Genomic DNA, 27,200 nt, shown 5'->3' on the forward strand with positions numbered 1-27,200 from the left:
TAGGGTCTACAGCTTCTAACCCAACACATAATGCCCCAGGGGTTGGGGTCTGCAGCTTCTAACCCAACACATCATGCTCCAGAGTTGGGGTCCACAGCTTCTAACCCAACACATAATGCTCCAGGGGTTGGGGTCTACAGCTTCTAACCCAACACATAATGCTCTAGGGGTTGGGGTCTACAGCTTCTAACCCAACACATAATGCTCCAGGGGCTAGGATCTACAGCTTCTAACCCAACACATAATGCTCCAGGGGCTAGGGTCTACAGCTTCTACCCCAACACATAATGCTCCAGGGGTCGGGGTCTACAGCTTCTAACCCAACACATAATGCTCTAGGGGTTGGGGTCTGCAGCTTCTAACCCAACACATAATGCTGTAGGGTTTGGGGTCTGCAGCTTCTAACCCAACACATAATGCTCCAGGGTTGGTGTCTACAGCTTCTAACCCAACACATAATGCTCCAGGGGTTGGGGTCTGCAGCTTCTAACCCAACACATAATGCTCCAGGGGTTGAGGTCTACAGCTTCTAACCAAACACATAATGTTGTAGGGTTTGGGGTCTGCAGCTTCTAGCCCAACACATAATGCTCCAGGGGTTGGGGTCTGTAGCTCTGCAGCTTCCAACCCAACACATAATTCTCCAGGGGTTGGGGTCTGCAGCTTCTAACCCAACACATCATGCTCCGGGGGTTGGGGTCTGCAGCTTGTAACCCAACACATCATGCTCCAGGGTTGGGGTCTGCAGCTTCTAACCCAACACATCCAGGGGTTGGGGTCTGCAGCTTCTAACCCAACACATAATGCTCCAGGGGTTGGGGTCTGCAGCTTCTAACCCAACACATCCAGGGGTTGGGGTCTGCAGCTTCTAACCCAACACATAATGCTCCAGGGGTTGGGGTCTGCAGCTTCTAACCCAACACATACTGCTTCAGGGGTTGGGGTCTGCAGCTTCTAACCCAACACATAATGCTCCAGGGGCTGGGGTCTACAGCTTCTAACCCAAAACATAATGCTCCAGGGGTTGGGGTCTGCAGCTTCTAACCAAACACATAATGCTTCAGGGGTTGGGGTCTGCAGCTTCTAACCCAACACATAATGCTCCAGGGGCTGGGGTCTACAGCTTCTAACCCAACACATAATGCTCCAGGGGTTGAGGTCTACAGCTTCTAACCAAACACATAATGTTGTAGGGTTTGGGGTCTGCAGCTTCTAGCCCAACACATAATGCTCCAGGGGTTGGGGTCTGCAGCTTCTAACCCAACACACAATTCTCCAGAGGTTGGGGTCTGCAGCTTCTAACCCAACACATCATGCTCCAGGGGTTGGGGTCTGCAGCTTGTAACCCAACACATCATGCTCCAGGGTTGGGGTCTGCAGCTTCTAACCCAACACATCCAGGGGTTGGGGTCTGCAGCTTCTAACGCAACACATAATGCTCCTGGGGCTGGGTCTACAGCTTCTAACCCAACACATAATGCTCCAGCTTTGGGGTCTGCAGCTTCTAACCCAACACATAATGCTCCAGGGGTTGGGGTCTACACCTTCTAACCCAACACATAATGCTCCAGGGGTTGGGATCTACAGCTTCTAACCCAACACATAATGCTCCAGGGATTGGGGTCTACACCTTCTAACCCAAAATAATGTTCCAGGGCCTGGGGTCTACACCTTCTACCCCAACACATAATGCTCCAGCAGCTGGGATCTGCAGCTTCTAACCCAACACATAATGCTCCAGGGGTTGGGGTCTGCAGCTTCTAACCCAACAAATAATGCTGTAGGGTTTGGGGCTGCATCTTCTAACCCAACAAATAATGCTCCAGGGGTTGGGGTCTGCAGCTTCTAACCCAAAACATAATGCTCCAGGTGTTGGGGTCTGCAGCTTCTAACCCAAAACATAAAGCTCCTGGGGCGGGGTCTGTAGCTTCTAACCCAACACATCATGCTCCAGGGGTCGGGGTCTGCAGCTTCTAATCCAACACAATGCGCCAGGGTCTGGGGTCTGCAGCTTCTAACCCAAAACATAATGCTCCAGGGGTCGGGGTCTACAGCTTCTAACCCAACACATAATGCTCCAGGGGTTGGGGTCTGCAGCTTCTAATCCAACACAATGCGCCAGGGTCTGGGGTCTGCAGCTTCTAACCCAAAACATAATGCTCCAGGGGTTGGGGTCTGCAGCTTCTAACCCAAAACATAATGCTCCAGGGTTTGGGTTCTGCATCTTCTAACCCAACACATAATGCTCCAGGGGTTGGGGTCTGCAGCTTTTAACCCAACACATTATGCTGTAGGGTTTGGGGTCTGCAGGTTCTAACCAAACACATAATGCTCCAGGGTTGGTGTCTACAGCTTCTAACCCAACACTTCATGCTCCAGGGGCTAGGGTCTACAGCTTCTAACCCAACACATAATGCTCCAGGGGCTGGGGTCTACAGCTTCTAACCCAACACATAATGCTTCAGGGGTTGAGGTCTACAGCTTCTAACCAAACCCATAATGTTGTAGGGTTTGGGGTCTGCAGCTTCTAGCCCAACACATAATGCTCCAGGGGTTGGGGTCTGCAGCTAGCTCTGCAGCTTCAAACCCAACACATAATTCTCCAGGGGTTGGGGTCTGCAGCTTCTAACCCAACACATCATGCTCCAGGGGTTGGGGTCTGCAGCTTCTAACCCAATACATCATGCTCCAGGGGTTGGGATCTGCAGCTTGTAACCCAACACATCATGCTCCAGGGTTGGGGTCTGCAGTTTCTAACCCAACACATCCAGGGGTTGGGGTCTGCAGCTTCTAACGCAACACATAATGCTCCAGGGGTTGGGGTCTGCAGCTTCTAACCCAGCACATAATGTTCTGGGGGTTGGGGTCTGCAGCTTCTAACCCAACACATAATGCTCCAGGGGCTGGGTCTACAGCTTCTATCCCAACACATAATGCTCCAGGGGTTGGGGTCTGCAGCTTCTAACCCAACACATAATGCTCCAGGGGTTGGGATCTGCAGCTTCTAACCCAACACATAATGCTCCAGGGGTTGGGGTCTGCAGCTTCTAACCCAACACATCATGCTCCAGGGGTTGGGGTCTGCAGCTTCTAACCCAACACATAATGCTCCAGGGGTTGGGGTCTGCAGCTTCTAACCCAACACATCATGCTCCAGGGGTTGGGGTCTGCAGCTTCTAACCCAACACTTCATGCTCCAGGGGTTGGGGTCTGCAGCTTCTAACCCAACACATCATGCTCCAGGGCTGGGGTCTGCAGTTTTTAACCCAACACATCCAGGGGTTGGGGTCTGCAGCTTCTAACACAACACATAATGCTCCAGGGGTTGGGGTCTGCAGCTTCTAACCCAACACATAATGCTCCAGGGGTTGGGATCTGCAGCTTCTAACCCAACACATAATGCTTCAGGGGTTGGGGTCTACAGCTTCTAACCCAACACACAATGCTGTAGGGTTTGGGGTCTGCAGCTTCTAACCCAACACATAATGCTCCAGGGGTTGGGGTCTACAGCTTCTAACCCAACAAATAATGCTGTAGGGTTTGGTGTCTGGAGCTTCTAACCCAACACATCATGCTCCAGGGGTTGGGGTCTACAGCTTCCAACCCAACACATAATGCTCCAGGGGTTGGGGTCTACAGCTTCTAACCCAACACATAATGCTCCAGGGATTGGGGTCTACACCTTCTAACCCAACACATCATGCTCCAGCGGCTGGGGTCTGCAGCTTCTAACCCAACACATAATGCTCCAGGGGTTGGGGTCTGCTGCCTCTAACCCAACAAATAATGCTGTAGGGTTTGGGGTCTGCAACATCTAACCCAACAAATAATGCTGTAGGGTTTGGGGTCTGCAGCTTCTAACCCAACACACAATGCTCCAGGTGTTGGGGTCTGCAGCTTCTAACCCAACACATAATGCTCCAGGGGTTGGGGTCTGCAGCTTCTAACCCAAAACATCATGCACCAGGGGTCGGGGTCTGCAGCTTCTAACCCAACACATAATGCTCCAGGGGTTGGGGTCTGCAGCTTCTAATCCAACACAATGCTCCAGGGGTTAGGGTCTGCAGCTTCTAACCCAACACATAATGCTCCACGGGTTGGGGTCTGCAGCTTTTAACCCAAAACATAATGCTCCAGGGTTTGGGGTCTGCAGCTTTTAACCCAAAACATAATGCTCCAGGGTTTGGGGTCTGCGGCTTCTAACCCAACACCTCATGCTCCAGCGGTTGGGGTCTGCAGCTTCTAACCCAACACATAATGCTCCAGGGGTTGGGGTCTGCAGCTTTTAACCCAACACATAATGCTGTAGGGTTTGGGGTCTGCAGCTTCTAACCCAACACATAATGCTCCAGGGGTTGGGGTCTGCAGCTTCCCACCCAACACATAATGCTGTAGGGTTTGGGGTCTGCAGCTTCTAACCCAAAACATAATGCTCCAGGGTTTGGGGTCTGCAGCTTCTAACCCAACAGATCATGCTCCAGCGGTTGGGGTCTGCAGCTTCTAACCCAACACATAATGCTCCAGGGGTTGGGGTCTACAGCTTCTAACCCAACACATAATGCTCTAGAGGTTGGGGTCTACAGCTTCTAACCCAACACATAATGCTCCAGGTGCTAGGGTCTACAGCTTCTAACCCAACACATAATGCTCCAGGGGCTAGGGTCTACAGCTTCTACCCCAACACATAATGCTCCAGGGGTCGGGGTCTACAGCTTTTAACCTAACACATAATGCTCTAGGGGTTGGGGTCTACAGCTTCTAACCCAACACATAATGCTCCAGGGGCTAGGGTCTACAGCTTCTAACCCAACACATAATGCTCCAGGGGCTAGGGTCTACAGCTTCTAACCCAACACATAATGCTCCAGGGGTTGGGGTCTGCAGCTTCTAACCCAACACATCATGCTCCAGAGTTGGGGTCCACAGCTTCTAACCCAACACATAATGCTCCAGGGGTTGGGGTCTACAGCTTCTAACCCAACACATAATGCTCTAGGGGTTGGGGTCTACAGCTTCTAACCCAACACATAATGCTCCAGGGGCTAGGGTCTACAGCTTCTAACCCAACACATAATGCTCCAGGGGCTAGGGTCTACAGCTTCTACCCCAACACATAATGCTCCAGGGGTCGGGGTCTACAGCTTCTAACCCAACACATAATGCTCTAGGGGTTGGGGTCTGCAGCTTCTAACCCAACACATAATGCTGTAGGGTTTGGGGTCTGCAGCTTCTAACCCAACACATAATGCTCCAGGGTTGGTGTCTACAGCTTCTAACCCAACACATAATGCTCCAGGGGTTGGGGTCTGCAGCTTCTAACCCAACACATAATGCTCCAGGGGTTGGGGTCTGCAGCTTCTAACCCAACACATCATGCTCCAGGGGTTGAGGTCTACAGCTTCTAACCAAACACATAATGTTGTAGGGTTTGGGGTCTGCAGCTTCTAGCCCAACACATAATGCTCCAGGGGTTGGGGTCTGCAGCTCTGCAGCTTCCAACCCAACACATAATTCTCCAGGGGTTGGGGTCTGCAGCTTCTAACCCAACACATCATGCTCCGGGGGTTGGGGTCTGCAGCTTGTAACCCAACACATCATGCTCCAGGGTTGGGGTCTGCAGCTTCTAACCCAACACGTCCAGGGGTTGGGGTCTGCAGCTTCTAACCCAACACATAATGCTCCAGGGTTTGGGGTCTGCAGCTTCTAACCCAACACATCCAGGGGTTGGGGCCTGCAGCTTCTAACCCAACACATAATGCTCCAGGGGTTGGGGTCTGCAGCTTCTAACCCAACACATACTGCTTCAGGGGTTGGGGTCTGCAGCTTCTAACCCAACACATAATGCTCCAGGGGCTGGGGTCTACAGCTTCTAACCCAACACATAATGCTCTAGGGGTTGGGGTCTGCAGCTTCTAACCCAACACATAATGCTCCAGGGGCTAGGGTCTACAGCTTCTAACCCAACACATAATGCTCCAGGGGCTAGGGTCTACAGCTTCTACCCCAACACATAATGCTCCAGGGGTCGGGGTCTACAGCTTTTAACCTAACACATAATGCTCTAGGGGTTGGGGTCTACAGCTTCTAACCCAACACATAATGCTCCAGGGGTTGGGGTCTGCAGCTTCTAACCCAACACATAATGCTGTAGGGTTTGGGGTCTGCAGCTTCTAACCCAACACATAATGCTCCAGGGTTGGTGTCTACAGCTTCTAACCCAACACATAATGCTCTAGGGGTTGGGGTCTGCAGCTTCTAACCCAACACATAATGCTGTAGGGTTTGGGGTCTGCAGCTTCTAACCCAACACATAATGCTCCAGGGTTGGTGTCTACAGCTTCTAACCCAACACATAATGCTCCAGGGGTTGGGGTCTGCAGCTTCTAACCCAACACATAATGCTCCAGGGGTTGGGGTCTGCAGCTTCTAACCCAACACATCATGCTCCAGGGGTTGAGGTCTACAGCTTCTAACCAAACACATAATGTTGTAGGGTTTGGGGTCTGCAGCTTCTAGCCCAACACATAATGCTCCAGGGGTTGGGGTCTGCAGCTCTGCAGCTTCCAACCCAACACATAATTCTCCAGGGGTTGGGGTCTGCAGCTTCTAACCCAACACATCATGCTCCGGGGGTTGGGGTCTGCAGCTTGTAACCCAACACATCATGCTCCAGGGTTGGGGTCTGCAGCTTCTAACCCAACACGTCCAGGGGTTGGGGTCTGCAGCTTCTAACCCAACACATAATGCTCCAGGGTTTGGGGTCTGCAGCTTCTAACCCAACACATCCAGGGGTTGGGGCCTGCAGCTTCTAACCCAACACATAATGCTCCAGGGGTTGGGGTCTGCAGCTTCTAACCCAACACATACTGCTTCAGGGGTTGGGGTCTGCAGCTTCTAACCCAACACATAATGCTCCAGGGGCTGGGGTCTACAGCTTCTAACCCAACACATAATGCTCTAGGGGTTGGGGTCTGCAGCTTCTAACCCAACACATAATGCTCCAGGGGCTAGGGTCTACAGCTTCTAACCCAACACATAATGCTCCAGGGGCTAGGGTCTACAGCTTCTACCCCAACACATAATGCTCCAGGGGTCGGGGTCTACAGCTTTTAACCTAACACATAATGCTCTAGGGGTTGGGGTCTACAGCTTCTAACCCAACACATAATGCTCCAGGGGCTAGGGTCTACAGCTTCTAACCCAACACATATTGCTCCAGGGGCTAGGGTCTACAGCTTCTAACCCAACACATAATGCCCCAGGGGTTGGGGTCTGCAGCTTCTAACCCAACACATCATGCTCCAGAGTTGGGGTCCACAGCTTCTAACCCAACACATAATGCTCCAGGGGTTGGGGTCTACAGCTTCTAACCCAACACATAATGCTCTAGGGGTTGGGGTCTACACCTTCTAACCCAACACATAATGCTCCAGGGGCTAGGATCTACAGCTTCTAACCCAACACATAATGCTCCAGGGGCTAGGGTCTACAGCTTCTACCCCAACACATAATGCTCCAGGGGTCGGGGTCTACAGCTTCTAACCCAACACATAATGCTCTAGGGGTTGGGGTCTGCAGCTTCTAACCCAACACATAATGCTGTAGGGTTTGGGGTCTGCAGCTTCTAACCCAACACATAATGCTCCAGGGTTGGTGTCTACAGCTTCTAACCCAACACATAATGCTCCAGGGGTTGGGGTCTGCAGCTTCTAACCCAACACATAATGCTCCAGGGGTTGAGGTCTACAGCTTCTAACCAAACACATAATGTTGTAGGGTTTGGGGTCTGCAGCTTCTAGCCCAACACATAATGCTCCAGGGGTTGGGGTCTGTAGCTCTGCAGCTTCCAACCCAACACATAATTCTCCAGGGGTTGGGGTCTGCAGCTTCTAACCCAACACATCATGCTCCGGGGGTTGGGGTCTGCAGCTTGTAACCCAACACATCATGCTCCAGGGTTGGGGTCTGCAGCTTCTAACCTAACACATCCAGGGGTTGGGGTCTGCAGCTTCTAACCCAACACATAATGCTCCAGGGGTTGGGGTCTGCAGCTTCTAACCCAACACATCCAGGGGTTGGGGTCTGCAGCTTCTAACCCAACACATAATGCTCCAGGGGTTGGGGTCTGCAGCTTCTAACCCAACACATACTGTTTCAGGGGTTGGGGTCTGCAGCTTCTAACCCAACACATAATGCTCCAGGGGCTGGGGTCTACAGCTTCTAACCCAAAACATAATGCTCCAGGGGTTGGGGTCTGCAGCTTCTAACCAAACACATAATGCTTCAGGGGTTGGGGTCTGCAGCTTCTAACCCAACACATAATGCTCCAGGGGCTGGGGTCAACAGCTTCTAACCCAACACATAATGCTCCAGGGGTTGAGGTCTACAGCTTCTAACCAAACACATAATGTTGTAGGGTTTGGGGTCTGCAGCTTCTAGCCCAACACATAATGCTCCAGGGGTTGGGGTCTGCAGCTTCTAACCCAACACACAATTCTCCAGAGGTTGGGGTCTGCAGCTTCTAACCCAACACATCATGCTCCAGGGGTTGGGGTCTGCAGCTTGTAACCCAACACATCATGCTCCAGGGTTGGGGTCTGCAGCTTCTAACCCAACACATCCAGGGGTTGGGGTCTGCAGCTTCTAACGCAACACATAATGCTCCTGGGGCTGGGTCTACAGCTTCTAACCCAACACATAATGCTCCAGGCGTTGGGGTCTGCAGCTTCTAACCCAACACATAATGCTCCAGGGGTTGGGGTCTACACCTTCTAACCCAACACATAATGCTCCAGGGGTTGGGATCTACAGCTTCTAACCCAACACATAATGCTCCAGGGATTGGGGTCTACACCTTCTAACCCAAAATAATGTTCCAGGGCCTGGGGTCTACACCTTCTACCCCAACACATAATGCTCCAGCGGCTGGGATCTGCAGCTTCTAACCCAACACATAATGCTCCAGGGGTTGGGGTCTGCAGCTTCTAACCCAACAAATAATGCTGTAGGGTTTGGGGCTGCATCTTCTAACCCAACAAATAATGCTCCAGGGGTTGGGGTCTGCAGCTTCTAACCCAAAACATAATGCTCCAGGTGTTGGGGTCTGCAGCTTCTAACCCAAAACATAAAGCTCCTGGGGCGGGGTCTGTAGCTTCTAACCCAACACATCATGCTCCAGGGGTCGGGGTCTGCAGCTTCTAATCCAACACAATGCGCCAGGGTCTGGGGTCTGCAGCTTCTAACCCAAAACATAATGCTCCAGGGGTCGGGGTCTACAGCTTCTAACCCAACACATAATGCTCCAGGGGTTGGGGTCTGCAGCTTCTAATCCAACACAATGCGCCAGGGTCTGGGGTCTGCAGCTTCTAACCCAAAACATAATGCTCCAGGGGTTGGGGTCTGCAGCTTCTAACCCAAAACATAATGCTCCAGGGTTTGGGGTCTGCAGCTTCTAACCCAACACATAATGCTCCAGGGGTTGGGGTCTGCAGCTTTTAACCCAACACATAATGCTGTAGGGTTTGGGGTCTGCAGGTTCTAACCAAACACATAATGCTCCAGGGTTGGTGTCTACAGCTTCTAACCCAACACTTCATGCTCCAGGGGCTAGGGTCTACAGCTTCTAACCCAACACATAATGCTCCAGGGGCTGGGGTCTACAGCTTCTAACCCAACACATAATGCTTCAGGGGTTGAGGTCTACAGCTTCTAACCAAACCCATAATGTTGTAGGGTTTGGGGTCTGCAGCTTCTAGCCCAACACATAATGCTCCAGGGGTTGGGGTCTGCAGCTAGCTCTGCAGCTTCAAACCCAACACATAATTCTCCAGGGGTTGGGGTCTGCAGCTTCTAACCCAACACATCATGCTCCAGTGGTTGGGGTCTGCAGCTTCTAACCCAATACATCATGCTCCAGGGGTTGGGATCTGCAGCTTGTAACCCAACACATCATGCTCCAGGGTTGGGGTCTGCAGTTTCTAACCCAACACATCCAGGGGTTGGGGTCTGCAGCTTCTAACGCAACACATAATGCTCCAGGGGTTGGGGTCTGCAGCTTCTAACCCAGCACATAATGTTCTGGGGGTTGGGGTCTGCAGCTTCTAACCCAACACATAATGCTCCAGGGGCTGGGTCTACAGCTTCTATCCCAACACATAATGCTCCAGGGGTTGGGGTCTGCAGCTTCTAACCCAACACATAATGCTCCAGGGGTTGGGATCTGCAGCTTCTAACCCAACACATAATGCTCCAGGGGTTGGGGTCTGCAGCTTCTAACCCAACACATCATGCTCCAGGGGTTGGGGTCTGCAGCTTCTAACCCAACACATAATGCTCCAGGGGTTGGGGTCTGCAGCTTCTAACCCAACACATCATGCTCCAGGGGTTGGGGTCTGCAGCTTCTAACCCAACACTTCATGCTCCAGGGGTTGGGGTCTGCAGCTTCTAACCCAACACATCATGCTCCAGGGCTGGGGTCTGCAGTTTTTAACCCAACACATCCAGGGGTTGGGGTCTGCAGCTTCTAACACAACACATAATGCTCCAGGGGTTGGGGTCTGCAGCTTCTAACCCAACACATAATGCTCCAGGGGTTGGGATCTGCAGCTTCTAACCCAACACATAATGCTTCAGGGGTTGGGGTCTACAGCTTCTAACCCAACACACAATGCTGTAGGGTTTGGGGTCTGCAGCTTCTAACCCAACACATAATGCTCCAGGGGTTGGGGTCTACAGCTTCTAACCCAACAAATAATGCTGTAGGGTTTGGTGTCTGGAGCTTCTAACCCAACACATCATGCTCCAGGGGTTGGGGTCTACAGCTTCCAACCCAACACATAATGCTCCAGGGGTTGGGGTCTACAGCTTCTAACCCAACACATAATGCTCCAGGGATTGGGGTCTACACCTTCTAACCCAACACATCATGCTCCAGCGGCTGGGGTCTGCAGCTTCTAACCCAACACATAATGCTCCAGGGGTTGGGGTCTGCTGCCTCTAACCCAACAAATAATGCTGTAGGGTTTGGGGTCTGCAACATCTAACCCAACAAATAATGCTGTAGGGTTTGGGGTCTGCAGCTTCTAACCCAACACACAATGCTCCAGGTGTTGGGGTCTGCAGCTTCTAACCCAACACATAATGCTCCAGGGGTTGGGGTCTGCAGCTTCTAACCCAAAACATCATGCACCAGGGGTCGGGGTCTTCAGCTTCTAACCCAACACATAATGCTCCAGGGGTTGGGGTCTGCAGCTTCTAATCCAACACAATGCTCCAGGGGTTAGGGTCTGCAGCTTCTAACCCAACACATAATGCTCCACGGGTTGGGGTCTGCAGCTTTTAACCCAAAACATAATGCTCCAGGGTTTGGGGTCTCGAGCTTTTAACCCAAAACATAATGCTCCAGGGTTTGGGGTCTGCGGCTTCTAACCCAACACCTCATGCTCCAGCGGTTGGGGTCTGCAGCTTCTAACCCAACATATAATGCTCCAGGGGTTGGGGTCTGCAGCTTTTAACCCAACACATAATGCTGTAGGGTTTGGGGTCTGCAGCTTCTAACCCAACACATAATGCTCCAGGGGTTGGGGTCTGCAGCTTCCCACCCAACACATAATGCTGTAGGGTTTGGGGTCTGCAGCTTCTAACCCAAAACATAATGCTCCAGGGTTTGGGGTCTGCAGCTTCTAACCCAACAGATCATGCTCCAGCGGTTGGGGTCTGCAGCTTCTAACCCAACACATAATGCTCCAGGGGTTGGGGTCTACAGCTTCTAACCCAACACATAATGCTCTAGAGGTTGGGGTCTACAGCTTCTAACCCAACACATAATGCTCCAGGTGCTAGGGTCTACAGCTTCTAACCCAACACATAATGCTCCAGGGGCTAGGGTCTACAGCTTCTACCCCAACACATAATGCTCCAGGGGTCGGGGTCTACAGCTTTTAACCTAACACATAATGCTCTAGGGGTTGGGGTCTACAGCTTCTAACCCAACACATAATGCTCCAGGGGCTAGGGTCTACAGCTTCTAACCCAACACATAATGCTCCAGGGGCTAGGGTCTACAGCTTCTAACCCAACACATAATGCTCCAGGGGTTGGGGTCTGCAGCTTCTAACCCAACACATCATGCTCCAGAGTTGGGGTCTGCAGCTTCTAACCCAACACATAATGCTCCAGGGGTTGGGGTCTGCAGCTTCTAACCCAACACATCGTGCTCCAGGGGTTGGGGTCTGCAGCTTCTAACCCAACACATCGTGCTCCAGGGGTTGGGGTCTGCAGCTGCTAACCCAACACATAATTCTCCAGGGGTTGGGGTCTGCAGCTTCTAACCCAACATATAATGCTCCAGGGGTTGGGGTCTGCAGCTTCTCACCCAACACATAATGCTCCAGGGGTCGGGGTCTGCAGCTTCTAACCCAACACATAATGCTCCAGGGGTTGGGGTCTACAGCTCCTAACCCAACACATAATGCTCCAGGGGCTGGGGTCTGCAGCTTCTAACCCAACACATCATGCTCCAGGGGTTGGGGTCTGCAGCTGCTATCCCAACACAAAATGCTCCAGGGGTTGGGGTCTGCAGCTTCTAACCCAACACATAATACTCCAGGGTTTGGGGGTCTGCAGATTCTAACCCAACACATCATGCTCCAGGGGTTGGGGTCTGCAGCTTCTAACCCAACACATAATGCTCCAGGGGTTGGGGTCTGCAGCTTCTAACCCAACACATTGTGCTCCAGGGGTTGGGGTCTGCAGCTGCTAACCCAACACATAATTCTCCAGGGGTTGGGGTCTGCAGCTTCTAACCCAACATATAATGCTCCAGGGGTTGGGGTCTGCAGCTTCTCACCCAACACATAATGCTCCAGGGGTCGGGGTCTACAGCTTCTAACCCAACACATAATGCTCCAGGGGTTGGGGTCTACAGCTCCTAACCCAACACATAATGCTCCAGGGGCTGGGGTCTGCAGCTTCTAACCCAACACATCATGCTCCAGGGGTTGGGGTCTGCAGCTGCTATCCCAACACAAAATGCTCCAGGGGTCGGGGTCTGCAGCTTCTAACCCAACACATAGTGCTCCAGGGGTCGGGGTCTACAGCTTCTAACCCAACACATAATTCTCCAGGGGCTAGGGTCTACAGCTTTTAACCCAACACATAATGCTGTAGGGTTTGGGGTCTGCAGCTTCTAACCCAATACATAATGCTCCAGGGGCTGGGGTCTACAGCTCCTAACCCAACACATAATGCTCCAGGGGCTGGGGTCTACAGCTTCTAACCCAACACATAATGCTCCAGGGGCTGGGGTCTACAGCTTCTAACCCAACACATCATGCTCCAGGCCTGGGGTCTACAGCTCCTAACCCAACACATAATGCTCCAGGGGCTGGGGTCTACAGCTCCTAACCCAACACATAATGCTCCAGGGGCTGGGGTCTACAGCTTCTAACCCAACACATAATGCTCCAGGGGCTGGGGTCTACAGCTTCTAACCCAACACATCATGCTCCAGGCCTGGGGTCTACAGCTCCTAACCCAACACATAATGCTCCAGGGGCTGGGGTCTTCAGCTCCTAACCCAACACATAATGCTCCAGGGGCTGGGGTCTACAGCATACTATGCAGTTGATCCATGTAGCTGTATTTGTATTTATGTTTAAGTTATGGACTGAACATCTCCAAAAATGACTATATTTTAAGCACACGTGAGCTTAATTAACTGCCTGTGTCTGTTGCCACACTTTGGGGGTCATTTTAATACAGGTAAGGCGTGAAAGCAAGGATTAGCCAAGTGTGCCTTTCTTTTGCAGTCCAGGGCATGCTCGTGCCCTTCCACAAAGCAGAGTGTGCAGCTCGTCATTGCTTTCCTCTTCTAGCTGGGAAGCACACCTGGTTTTACACCTGCAGGAGATTTCCATGCAGGCGTAAAACCAATGGATTCCCATGGAATTCGCTTGGCATTTGCACCTGCTAATGAGCAGGAGGATTCCATAAGAAACCATTATAAAACGAGCAACGCATCATTTGCAGCCAGGGTTTCTTTTTTTTTTTTACAAAACGTAACATAAAAATTAAGAGTAAAAGGCAAATTCGCCTTGTTTTACTCTTCACAATTAGACTCCACTTTGTAAATGTTGAAATGTTATGCGGGTGACCCAACAAAAGGAAAATCTTGACGCCTACACACCCTTGCATGCAATTTGCACTTTTTTTTAAGCGTCTGGTGGATATACACCAGGCACAATTTAGACACTAGACATACACAATCCCAGTTTAGGGAACAACACAATTATCCGGACTTTGGCCAACACAACTTACTCGTAGTGTCCTCTACGTGTTGAGACCATGATGAGCAGGTAAGGGTTAATGCGGATCTGCAGGAGCACGTGGCCACGGGAGTTGAGGATGGTCAAGAGGCTCGTGTCTTCCTTCAGGGAGTAGCGCACCTTCATGAGAATACTCAGCTCGTCTGCAAAGCTGTGGACGACAAGGAGAGAACATGAGCAGAGAGAAAGAGAAGAAGCAGGGGAGGGAGCGAGAGGGGAGTGAGGGGAGGGAAGAGGAAGAGAGAGAAAGAGAAGAAGCAGGGGAGGGAGCGAGAGGGGAGTGAGGGGAGGGAAGAGGAAGAGAGAGAAAGAGAAGAAGCAGGGGAGGGAGCGAGAGGGGAGTGAGGGGAGGGAAGAAGAAGAGAGAGAAAGAGAACAAGAGGGGGGCGGGAGCGAGAGGGGAGGGATGGAGAGGAGGGAAGAGAGAGGGGAGGGAGGAAGAGAGCGAAAGAGAACAAGAAGGGGGAGGGAGCGAGAGGGGAGGGAGAGATGTGGGAGGGAGAAAGAAAGAACAAGAAGGGGAGGGAGGAAGTGATGGAGGAAGAGAACAAGAAGGGGAGATAGGGAGAGGGGAGGCAGGGAGAGAGCAGGAGGGAGGAAGAGAGAGGGGAGGGTGGAAGAGAGAGAAAGAACAAAAAGAGGGAGGGAGGAAGAGATGGTGGGAGCGAGAGAGAAAGAGAACAAGAAGGGGAGGGAGAAGGAGGGAAGGGAAGGAAAGAGCAAGAAAGAGAAAGGGGTAGGGAAAGCGAGAGTGAGAAAATGAAAAGGAAGGAGATAAAGACAAGTGGATGGGGAAACAGTTACAGAGAGAGAGAAGAGAGAGGCATTAGGCGAGAGTGGGGAGTGGAGGAACAGGTGGAGAGAAAGAAAGGGCAAGAAATAGAAAAGGGTATGGAAAGAGGGGGAGAAAAAGAGAGGGGAGGAGATAAAGACAAATGGATTGGCGGTGACATATGTTGAGAGAGAGGGGAGGGTGGAAAAGGTGGAGGGAGGGAAAGAGAAAGAAGAAAGAGAAAGGGGTAGGGAAAGAGAGAAAGAGGGGGAAGGAGAAAAAGACAATTGGATGGGGAGAGAGAGAGAGAGAGAGAGAGAGAGAGACAGAGAGAGAGACAGAGACAGAGAGAGAATTATCCTCAGGCAATTTCTTGGGTCTGACAGTGGATGATTTCATCACACTCACCTTGTACATAAATGGGAAGAAAAGCCCTTGCACATTGAATCAAGTAACTGGACAGTGCTTTGAGTTCTCACTGTAGCAGGCAGTGTGTAAACTGTGGCCCTTTTATATAGCAGGCTGAGTATCGAAGGTGCTTTGTAACACATAACCTCTATATATAAAACACCTAGGTATGATTCCATATTCAGCTGATGCAAGTCATCATTGTAAGGTCGCCCTCTGCTGTCCAAATGGCAAAGTGCATCCGCTTCAACAACAGCTACCATGTCAACAAACGGAATGAGCACGTTCTACTTGGTCACCTTCACTTTCCACGATCACAAACATTCCGAAGTTACTTTTTTCCATCCCCACTTCTATTCACAGGGCACAGCGCTTCCAGTGCAAATGCATAGTTAAATACTGGCTAAATGTTTCAATCTCTAAAGACCGAAATGCTGTAGGATGAATGCCTCCTCATGAGGTAAAACTGAAAGTAGGTGCTGTAATTATGCTACTACGCAATCTTATTCCATCACAGAGACTCGGCAATGGAACAAGGTTGTCAATTACGCGTCTACAAAGGCACATCCTAGAGGCCCGTGTGATCAATGGAACTTCAATACTGTTCTTATACCACGCATGCCTATGATTTCATCTGATACGTTCAGCCTTTAGCCTTTTCAATTACCATTTATAAGACACAGGGACCTACGCCCCCTTCCTGAAAGTGATCAGTGGTAATTCCGATATTTAAGAAGGGGACAGAAGTGACCCTATGAATTACCAACCGATATTGAACTTTAACATATGCTAGAACAGCGTATGTTACGCCGGGAACAGCTAGTGTGTATGTAAAGCACTATAAGAGTTGACAAAGACAGGTTACTTTTTCTTTGGCACTGAGATAGTTACAGCAGATTGCCCTTGTTTCAGAGTCTTTCTTTACCCTGCAGTAAACCCCTCCCTTCCGTAGATGCTCCTGGTAGTCCCTAATCAAAATCCAGCCACTGGTTATTCAGCTGGGCGCTCCCCATCAGCTACAAATTCCGTAGATTTCCAGACATTTTAAAATGATGTGAACTTGAAGCTTCACTCCTTTCCATGCACGAGGGTAGTGACATGGTGACTTTTAAAGACAGCACACAGTATAACAGCATGGAAAATTGAGGTGACGGATCGTGTAACTTACAAATATTTCGGTATTTTGCAAGCCGCAACATGTTGCCTGGCAGGCACCTGTGAGCACTTTAGGAACGGGCATTAGTTTGCTGTTGCTCAGCTGTGATTGTTTCCCCATCAGCCAAAAGTAATTTCATCAGGACTTCAAAAGATCATGGCGACAGAGACTGTGGCCTCAAGTTGAGTTTAGAAGCTATTCAGTAGGACCGTGCAGTCTTTACCACATGGGATAGACACAGAGATGGAAGTGTACTGTAAATCACTGGTACGCCGTACCACTAGTTCATTTGCATTTTATAGATTTAGTTAGTTTAAAGGCTCAAGAAAAGCGTCCTGAGCACGTTATCTTTTTCCAGAGCAAAATATAGAATCAGATCGGCCTGGACATTCAAGCACTTCTAATTTCCCAAGTCACCACCAGGCATAGACACACAGCCAGTGTCCGTGTCTCTGCAGCCTGAGCACCTTAACGACCTCTAAACTTAATCGGCAACAGAGTCTTTCATATGCACAATGGTACATGTTCAAATGAATCGCCCCGCAAAGCACCAGTTACCGTGCTAATGTATGACAGTTAAAGTGAGCAACACAAAGCACCCTTTTAAAGATTTGATTAAATCCAAGGTGTCTACTAGCTTGACATGCAAATAAATAAAGTCGCTTGTATGTCACTAGTGAAATGTTCTACACTTCTGGCATAACAACGAGCTGGAGGTGTGTGACAAAGAATCTCCATATCTATCCGAGCGTATTACACAACTTCTTTCATTGTGTCAAATCATTGAAAGTACAGTGGGGTTACATGGGGTTTTCAGGTTTGCATTATCTTGGATTGTCATTATAAGGATATACATGTTGTCATGTGGCTTTACTATGCAATTTTGAAATCCAAAATTTAAATGTGTACCAAGTAAAGTTTGGAAGGTGTGTGATAAAATGTAGCTAAAGTGTGTGATCCTGGTCAATCATTTAATCACACTCTGACTTAACTGCAAACGATTGGAGTCCTTATTTCAAATACTGTGAACTTAATCACACCATTTGAAAAATAAAAAGACATCCTTGCAATGGGACAGATTTAATAAGTAGGAAGAAAATACTGTACACTCATCTCATAGTCCTCTGTTAGTGTAGCCAAAAGCAGTCCCCTAGATTTTAATTATTGGTGCACTGGCGCTCCCTTAGTCCTATAGCACTTGATTTAACAGGAAATATATAGTCCCAGTAGCCAGTCAGTCCACTACACTAGAATCTTTGGTACACTAACTATGGCAGAGCCAACATTACTTTTCTCCCCTGAAGCTGCTTGGGCCACGCAGAGTACTACCCCACAGGATAATGATGCATCTTTAGTTAGGGTGGGAGGTAGAGTGATTTTGAAGCAGCTACTGTTACCATATCTTTCTCAAATCTATGGCGAACTTGATTTCACTGACACACGATTCAAGAGTGGGAATTTGAGGATTTCAAAGTGCACATTAAACAACAACAACACACAGAAAATGGAAGCCTTCTGCTTCAGTTTGTTTTTGACAGCGACTCACCAGGGAGTCAAGGACCAGACCAGGGGAAGACCAGAATAACAGCTGCAATGGAAGCCAGGGACCAGGGAGAGAGACTTACCAGAACAGCCAAACATCAGAGAAGCAACGACCAGATGGACACCTAACCGCAGAGCTTTACTTGTACCGTAGTTTTACTTCAGTCCATTTTTAGTTTTGGCTATTTTGTGCTGCTTACAAGCCCACAGTATTGTACTGAATATTGGCCATTACCACGTACTACCGGCTCGCGTCACCCCGCCTAAAACACATCCTCCTGTGATGTCTTTGAGCTAGCTTTAGCAAGAAGGAACATCAAACGTTGCCCTGTCAGTGTTATTTCTAAGTTGTTTGCTGGGAGTTAAGCGTTAATGCCTTAATTGGAGCTGCAAAAGGGATACTGGTTTAATAAAAAAGGGTTTAAACAAGTGTGCCTTCAACCACTTCATTTATGTCCTTTCCTTGCACTGAGGTCATGTCTAAACAAACATCAGCAAAGCCAACAGTTTTGGTTTGTGCATAGGTTATTAGATAGGCATATGCGAGAGACTTATATGCCTAGATAATCACACGTTATAGCTGTTGCATTTTATGATCAGAAAGTAACATAATGACAGTGCCTGGCAATGCATATCACATGCCTACACAAAAGCCAAATCTGTCTTTGAACATGTTTGAATTCATTTGAAGTGAATACAGCCAGATGATTACTGGCAACTACAAATGGGCTCATTTTCTTGGGAGTGTAACATAAGGACAATGTGTAAATGCCTTACATAAAGGCTTTTATGCATGTTCTTTACGTTACTCCCCATTTTCATTCATTTGTATGGCGGAGAGGAGGGGCAGAACCCAACTTGTTTTTCTGCTGTCTCTCTTCCCCTCCGGCATACAAATGCTCCAGCATGGATTTTCATGCTGGCGCAAATGTCGGAGATCCCTATGGGGTCCACCAGCTTTATGCACCACAGGTGGACCCCATAGGGATCCATTGTAAATGCTGCCTGCCATGTTCACATGATTAGCAGTGTTCACAATGATAATTAAAAGCTGTTTGACATGCGAGCATGTCGTACAGCATTCAATTTTAACTGGGAGAGCCGCTTGCCACGCAAGCATGGCAAGCCGCGTACACAATAGTAAACGCTGCACAGCTTTTACTCACTTTGTACTGCAGAGTGCAAATGTAAAGGGTGTTGTACCGTGCAGCGCAAATGACCAAACTTTGGCAGTGGGAACCCACTTACGTTAAAGTGTAAACTTAACAGTTCCCTGCAGCCAAATTACGAGAGACTCGAAAATGTGCTCCACAGTGTATTGAGTTTAAGGTATTGGTAGGGGCCTGCTCAAAGTACTACATTTCTGTTTTGCTCATTTACTGTTACTTACAAATAAAAGTATTCATTAAGAGAAAAGATGTAGTAATAGAAAATGAGCATTAAGCTGTCACATGTAAAAGATGGATTAATTTCCTGTACTATTCGTGTAGGAAAATTACATTTTATCCACTCACAATGTATAGAGCCCTACGCAGTTCAAATTATATTGCCAATCCCAATATGTTTAAACTATGGGCCTCATCATGGCCTTGGCGGTATCCCCGTGATATTGGGATACCACCAATGCAATAGCGTTACCGCTACTGTGTCCGGCAATTTGCGCCGTATCACGAGTAGTGGTAAGGCTGTAATTCCCCATTTCTTTAAGAGTCTATAGTACTCTATGGGGATTTTCAGGGCTATTACCGCTGACAGTCGCCGGTGTTAATAGTCCCAAAACGGCCAAAAACAGGCGGAAAGCTGGAGATTTACCTACAGCAAAAAGCTAGAGGTAAAACACCAAACCTTTTGCCCAACTTATGATTGGGCCAACTCATAAATGTGGTGGTATTAGCATTACCGCTGCATTTAAGGGCTAAGGCCCAACTCGTGTTGAAGCTCATATATTTGTAAATGTTTGTTTTAGTGTAAGTGATGAATATATTATTTTGATATTTAAAGGATAGTTCCAACTCGTGTTGAAGCTCATATATTTGTAAATGTTTGTTTTAGTGTAAGTGATGAATATATTATTTTGATATTTAAAGGATAGTTCCGGGTCTTTTTTTTTATTGTCCCTACGGTTCGGCCATGTGTTTTTAAGCATAAATCGGTAGATCGTAGAAAACTTTTCTATGGACCTTACCCGACTTTTTGTCCATTAACGCACTCGAAATCAGCCGCCATTTTGTGATAATCCTATCATTTCCCCCCATCGACCTGGCTCACCTGCGTTTGCGGCACTAAATCAAATCCCCCGCCCCTGAGCCTGACATCAGCAGACGCGTACCGCCCATTTCCCAACGCCAAAGCACGTTTCGTGTCAACAATCGCTGCGCCTCAGCTAATGAAGTGTCGCCATGGAAATGGCAGGACGCCTCTTTCCTCAATAAGTATAAACACACCGTTTCACAACACACGGCAGCAGATTTTCGATTCCATTACTCTCTCTGTGTTACTTTGAGTATTCTGTGACTCGTTTCTGTGCTCTGGTCAGCTACCTTCGCCGCTTCTAGGCCTTGTGAACACCTGTACCATCTCTGTAAATTATTTTACTTTCTTTACCACACAATGGCTACAATAATGCCGTATATGTACGAGCCCGAGTACACCGAGGAGGAACTACTGGAAAGGCAAGCACGCGAAAACGATGGGGATTCGGACGGCAGTTGGGAGGACCAGTCAACGGATGAAGAGCCTGGACCATGTCGCATGGACGGCGTCTCCACCTGGTGCACGTGCAATCGGTGCGAGCTAATGCCAACTGAGGAGGAGAACTGCTGCTGCTTTGAAAATTCCGGGTGCTTAGTCTACATTTCGGAAGGCGAGCCAAGTCCGCAATGCATCACCAAGCTGCCAGAGTTCAGGGAAGCCTGCCTCTCACGGACCGTGTTGAGGATGATGATGGTGCTTATGCACGAACTTCGCGGCACTGTTCGTCCGCGTAATCCGAGTAACGAGTAAGTATACTCTGGTTGCGATGTCAGTGATGCCACTACTATTTCATGGTCGTCTCCCACATATAAAATTACATCTACATATCATTCGAACGCATGTAAATTGGTTCCATATTGTGCATTTTCTAGATAGAATTTTTTTCAAAGCAGAATGACATTTTTTACCTGAATCGACATTGATAAGAAAGTTTTGTCATTTTAAAACAGTTTGCATCTTTCTTTTTCACAGGTGGTACAGGCTGGTGGCCTATCGTTGCTTCACTTGGTGGCTTCACGGGAGGCTCGGACACCGCGTTCGGAGAGTAATAATTGCCTGTGCGGTACTTGCCATTAGACAACATTTCCCCAGCGACAGTGGACAATACCGCGGATTTTCCCTGGATGTGCTGCAACCGGAACTTTACAATGTGTAATGTTTATTATTTATGTTCAATTGAAATTAAGATCTAAAATAAAACCCAACATATATTTTAACCATGGTTGTTTTGATTTTTTAAATGAATCTAGTGTGTCTCCATTGAATAGTCTTCCTGTGCCTTGTCTTGTCACACCACATGTCTCCGGCCAGCATCCTCCCTCACGCTGGCCGCCCACCTTCAATCCACATAACCGTTGAACCCATATGCAGCAGACATACATGTGTTATTTTGCGGGTTGGCATCAAGCCTCCCGGCCTTGCCTCCTCCCCCAAAAATACTTACCACACCACAAAGTTGGCAATAAAAGGCCGTTGGATTTTATTGATACAAAACATGGTTATAGGTAAATAATCAATATGGTTGAACATAATAAATCATCCTTTTGGGCACCGGGTACAGAGATGACCCCCTCTGGCCCGTGCCGCCTTGCCACCACAGGCCAGCCTGCTGCTGACTAACTGCCTAGGCATCCAGGGTCTCCAGGGTGAACTGCACCCATATATTCTCCTGGGAGGGTGAGGTATTTATAAACTGACCCCCCTGTCTTCCATGTACTAGATCCTGCAGCCTGCCTCTTACATGCAGTTAGATGGCCTCTCCTTGGTGAGGCCCTGCGGCAAACGAGTCTTGTCTGCACGACCACCGCCCCAATCTACCCCCCCGCCCTATCAAAGGCAGTTCGCACCGGGGTACTTGCGCTGGCAAGTGGAGCTGTCAGGGAGCGATAAAGGCCAAGAGGTGCCAAAGACCATGTACACTTCAAAGTGGTCTATAGAGCATGGGTTGTTGTTCCCATGTCTACCTCCAGACCCCGTGTCCCCTGCCAAGCATCCCCCCTCACGCTGGACGCCCCCCTGCAATCCACATAAGTGTGTCTCCATTCACGAGTCTTCCTGTGTCTTGTCTGCACGACCACCGCCCCAATCCACCCCCCCGCCATATCAAAGGCAGTTCGCACCGGGGTACTTGCGCTGGCAAGTGGAGCTGTCAGGGAGCGATAAAGGCCAAGAGGTGCCAAAGACCATGTACACTTCAAAGTGGTCTATAGAGCATGGGTTGTTGTTCCCATGTCTACCTCCAGACCCCGTGTCTCCTGCCAAGCATCCCCCCTCACGCTGGACGCCCCCCTGCAAACCGCATAATGCCACGACATATACACGTCATTCATTCACAAACACACCCCTGTTTCGAATTCTTTATAACCCACTTCATATTTCTAATGAGAACTTCTTTGCGCTTTGCTAGTCAACCCGTGAAGGTGCTGGTTATCTGCTCTTCGTCTCTGTGAACTTCCGTGACCACTTCGAGCAAACTCGTTAGTTTGCAACCTGTGAACTGCTCCCTGTTCTACGACAAGAAACTACTCTGATCCCTGCATCTAACTGTTTGTTCGTCAAGGTAAGGCCATGTACCATAATCATTTTGCGTCCAATTTTTTAATTTATATCTATTTGCTAGTAGTCATCAAATTGCATCCATGTTTTCTTTTCGTTCAAGACAGTACATGCAAGGAACTAGTCACATGTTCTGAGTTTAGTCAAATTATTTTTCTATTTTTTTAAAGTTATTCAAATACTTATCCGCATGTGAATAACGTGTATAGTTCCAAGAACCAAAACGAACCTTGCATTGAACCTTTTATGTGTCATTTAATTTTTTAACACATTGGTATTCATAGAGAATTGTTGATCTTTACTTTTCAGAACTTTCCACAATGCCTGCCTGTTCCATTGGCGGTTGCCCTTCGAAGACCCATAAAAAATCTGAAGGTACTATAATGCATGTTTTCCCTAAGACAATAGATCAGATAAGAGAATGGGTCCGATATTGCGGATATCCACCGTCTGAGCTTGAAAGTAGAGTCCTACAAGTCTTTGCGGACAAGAGGGGTGATCGATACCGCATCTGCAGCAGGCACTTTAGCTCAGACATGTACTCCACATCATTGCTAATAAAGAAGAAAACACCGCGAGCGACGCGAAAATTGCTCTCAACCGCTATTCCCACTCTATTCGTCCACATCCCTCCACTGGTGAGTCAAGTTTACGGATTTAGCTCTCGGCCTTGCGGTAGTGTGTAGCATTAGCTAACAATAATTTCCCCATTTATGTATCCACTCAATATGAAGGCGGAAGATTCTCCATCCGTGTCGTTATTGCAGTCATCAGCCACTTCAAGCGCCTATCGGGTAATCTTACTTAGCTATACTGCCACTGACTTGTTTTAGGCATGTAAATCAATAGTTTTAATTTATCGTGTAATTATTTTACCTAATGGTACACCCTAGTACTCGTCCTCTAGTCTTTGTTTTCAGTTATAATTATTGTTATCCAAAATAATGCAAGTACTGTCTTTCAGGGAGATGCTGAGGAGTCCAACGCATTGACGACAACCGTTGATGTCACTCAGATGCTCGAGGTACGTTTCCGGACAGTTCCTTCGATGGAGATCATCAGATCTTGCATTCTTGTAGCGTGATTGTTACACACAATGTTTCTTTCGTTTTTAGCCATTGATATGTCCTTCTGTCGTCGCCCTCCTATGTGTCTTCTTTTTTCAATATTGTGTTCATTACTAATGAAAGTCCTATGTTTCAGGGAGTCGATGGAGCATTAGTCCAAGAAGAAGGGGGAGCATGCAGTTACGGGTCGGCGCAACAGCTTGCAGAAGTGTGCACCGCAGTTACAGCGTCCCTTGATGTTCTTATGCATTTCGAGGTATGGATACTGACAGTTCGATCAAGCGAGATCATATGACGTGATTACATCCGCTATACTTCCTTCTTTATTAACGCAAGAACTATGTTTCAGGGAGATGACGGAGCTTCTTCTACGAGAACATCACCCCTAGTAGTTGATGCAGATCTCTGGGTGGTGACACTTCCAACGATCGAGCAAATCGAATCATATTTAGATATCCATTATTTATTTTAGACAACTGATCATTTGTGCAGGTCTATTTAGATGAGCCGTTGACGCCTGCACAAAGTTTATGTTCTTTTTAATAAAATAGAAAACCATACTAATGCAATTACTGTGTTTCAGGGAGTTGCTGAAGCGTCATCTTCAATAATATTATCAATGGAAGTCTATGCGGAGCCCGAGGTATGGATCTTGACAGTTCCATCTAACTAGATCAACAATGCGTGAATAATTGTCGTTTGAATGTTCTACACAATGCGTTCATTCGTGTTTTGCTATTGAGATGTACATGGGTATTGGTCCCCAAGTACATTTTGTGTTTTCAATATTATTATACATACTAATGAAAGTTCTATGTTTCAGGGAGTCGATGGAGCGTCAGTGCGTGATGGATGTGCTTATCATGGAAATATAGTCGTTGCTGCGCAAGAGGAAGTGGAGACATGCACACACGAGTCGGAGCAACAGCGTCCAGATGTTGAAGTTCGAGGCAAGAAAGTTTCAAAGAAAAGAAAGCAAAAGAAGGTTAGTGTCCTGGTCACTATATTATGTTGTTTTTCACTGTTAATAGTTCAATACTGTAAGTTGTGTTTAAACTGAACATCCCTTTTCCAATCTGTCCTCTAGTTGCGAGTGGGTGTACGAACTAGATCTACACAGACAGTGAAGCGAACGAGAGATGTTGCTTGTCAAACCTTTTGGCAGGGACTTGAGACTGGAGATGCATCGTGCCAATGGGAAGAATATGAAGTGATTGACAACGGAGCTATACCACCACCAGCCATTGATAGTGAATGTCCTCCTGGTAGTTCGGATGCAGTCGGAGATCAATTCACAGAATCCACACCCGCAAAAACTAAGACCGCGAGAAGGTTAAAGAAATTGTTGTATTCTCCCATCGCCGGAGAAGGAACAGATGTTGCAATGGAAGAGAATGAAATGGACGACAATGAAACACCATCAATATCACTGAACATAGCGGAAGACGATATCAGAGATTGTACCTTTAATGTGAGTGACATGTCCTCAACGTTACAGGCCGAACCAGCTGGGATGCAGAGTGACAGTATAAGGAAAGAGGCCAAATTCATTGTATTCGATAGTTGTTTGATTGATATTATTATTAGGATGAAATGTGGGCATTCGGTTGGTGGGGAAGTATGTGGGGAGCCATTGATTAATGTGACTCGTGCAATTCGAGGCACTAACCTTAAAATACATGCCACCTGTACAAAATATCATCCTTTCTCATGGTCTGCACAACCCATGCTGGGGCAACTGCCAGCAGGCAATCTACTTTGTGCAGCGGCCGCACTTTTTAGTGGTTCAAGTTTTAAAAAGTTAGAGTATTTCTTTCAGTTTGTGGGAATCCCCACAAACGAAAACTCAGTTCTACAAATACCAAACCGATTATCTATTTCCAGCCATTAGCGAAGCTTGGAGAATGGAAAAAATGTCTATTGAAAGTACATTCGCGAGCAAACGGTTCAGGCTAGCCGGTGATGGACAGTGCGACAGCCCAGGATTTTCAGCCAAGTACTGCACCTACCACTTTCAGGACATGGAAAGTAAGAAAATTGTGAGTTCGGTGGTCGTGCAGGTGTCACAAAGTACATCCTCAGTGGCCATGGAGAAAGTTGGCTTTGTAGCATCATTGCAAGAACTACAATCGCGGGGAATGGTGATCGACCACGGACAGACACGTTTCAATTGCCAAGACAATGAGAGAAGAGTACAAAAATATAAATCACCAATTTGACGTATGGCATCTTGCAAAAACAATCAATAAAAAAATGTCGGCTGCAGGTAAAAAAAAAGATATGCAAGGTATTTCACAGTGGTCCAAGTCAATCAGCAACCATCTTTGGTGGAGCTCAAAAACATGTGGAGGGTCGTTGGAAATTCTACTGGAAAAATGGCGGTCAGTAATGCTACACTGTAGCAACGTTCACCGCTGGACCACAAACCAACATTTCCACAATTGTGAACATGGCCATTTGTCCACAGAGGAGGCACGGAAGAAGAAGTGGTTGATTCCTTCATCACCCACTCACAAAGCCATTGAAAAGATTGTATTTGATAAAACTATAACAAGAGATTTGAGGCGACTCACGGAATTCTGCCACACAGGAGATTTGGAGGTGTTCCACAATATGTGCCTAAAGTACAGGCCAAAACGATTGCATTTTGGCATGGAGGGCATGATAAATCGGACTCTTCTAGCGGTCTTGGCACATAACCATAATGTTGGCCGTCAACAAAGTAGGACGACCGGAACTTTAGGGACGCTTCGCTACAATAAGGCCTTCACTAAAAGAAGTAAACAATGGGTGATCAAACCAGTATTTGAGGATATGCAATATGAGTTTATTGAGAGACTTATTGTTGATGTCCTAGATAGGCACATACATGGAGTTGTGAACGAACCTGTGCAGGGGACAACTGCATTGCCACCCAACATTGCCTCTGTTCCATGTCCACCTAAAGCAGAGCTCATTGAGAAATACACATCACGGTTTAAATGATTGTAATTTGATTGTCTGTTCTCTCGAGTCTCCTCATGTTGCAGGCCCATTGAATATGTGTATCTATGTAATGTGTAAATAAAAGTGATTGCTCAGTGTACATGCAATGTGTCTCTCCACCCTTGCCCCTCCCTTCA

At 48.1% G+C, this 27,200-nt stretch overlaps 1 protein-coding gene across 1 annotated transcript in view; it reads right to left on the reverse strand.

Moving 5' to 3' along the window:
- The window catches only part of LOC138471851 (collagen alpha-1(II) chain-like), a 1,536,387-nt gene that overhangs the window by 993,629 nt on the left and 515,558 nt on the right, over positions 1-27,200 (reverse strand). The window contains exon 3 of the mRNA XM_069609694.1: positions 14,317-14,475. Coding sequence (XP_069465795.1) covers positions 14,317-14,475 — 159 coding nt within the window. The remainder of the gene's footprint in view (positions 1-14,316; positions 14,476-27,200) is intronic.

The sequence above is a fragment of the Ambystoma mexicanum genome, chromosome 8, assembly GCF_040938575.1.
Source record: "Ambystoma mexicanum isolate Mex_15411 chromosome 8, UKY_AmexF1_1, whole genome shotgun sequence".
NCBI lineage: Eukaryota > Metazoa > Chordata > Amphibia > Caudata > Ambystomatidae > Ambystoma > Ambystoma mexicanum.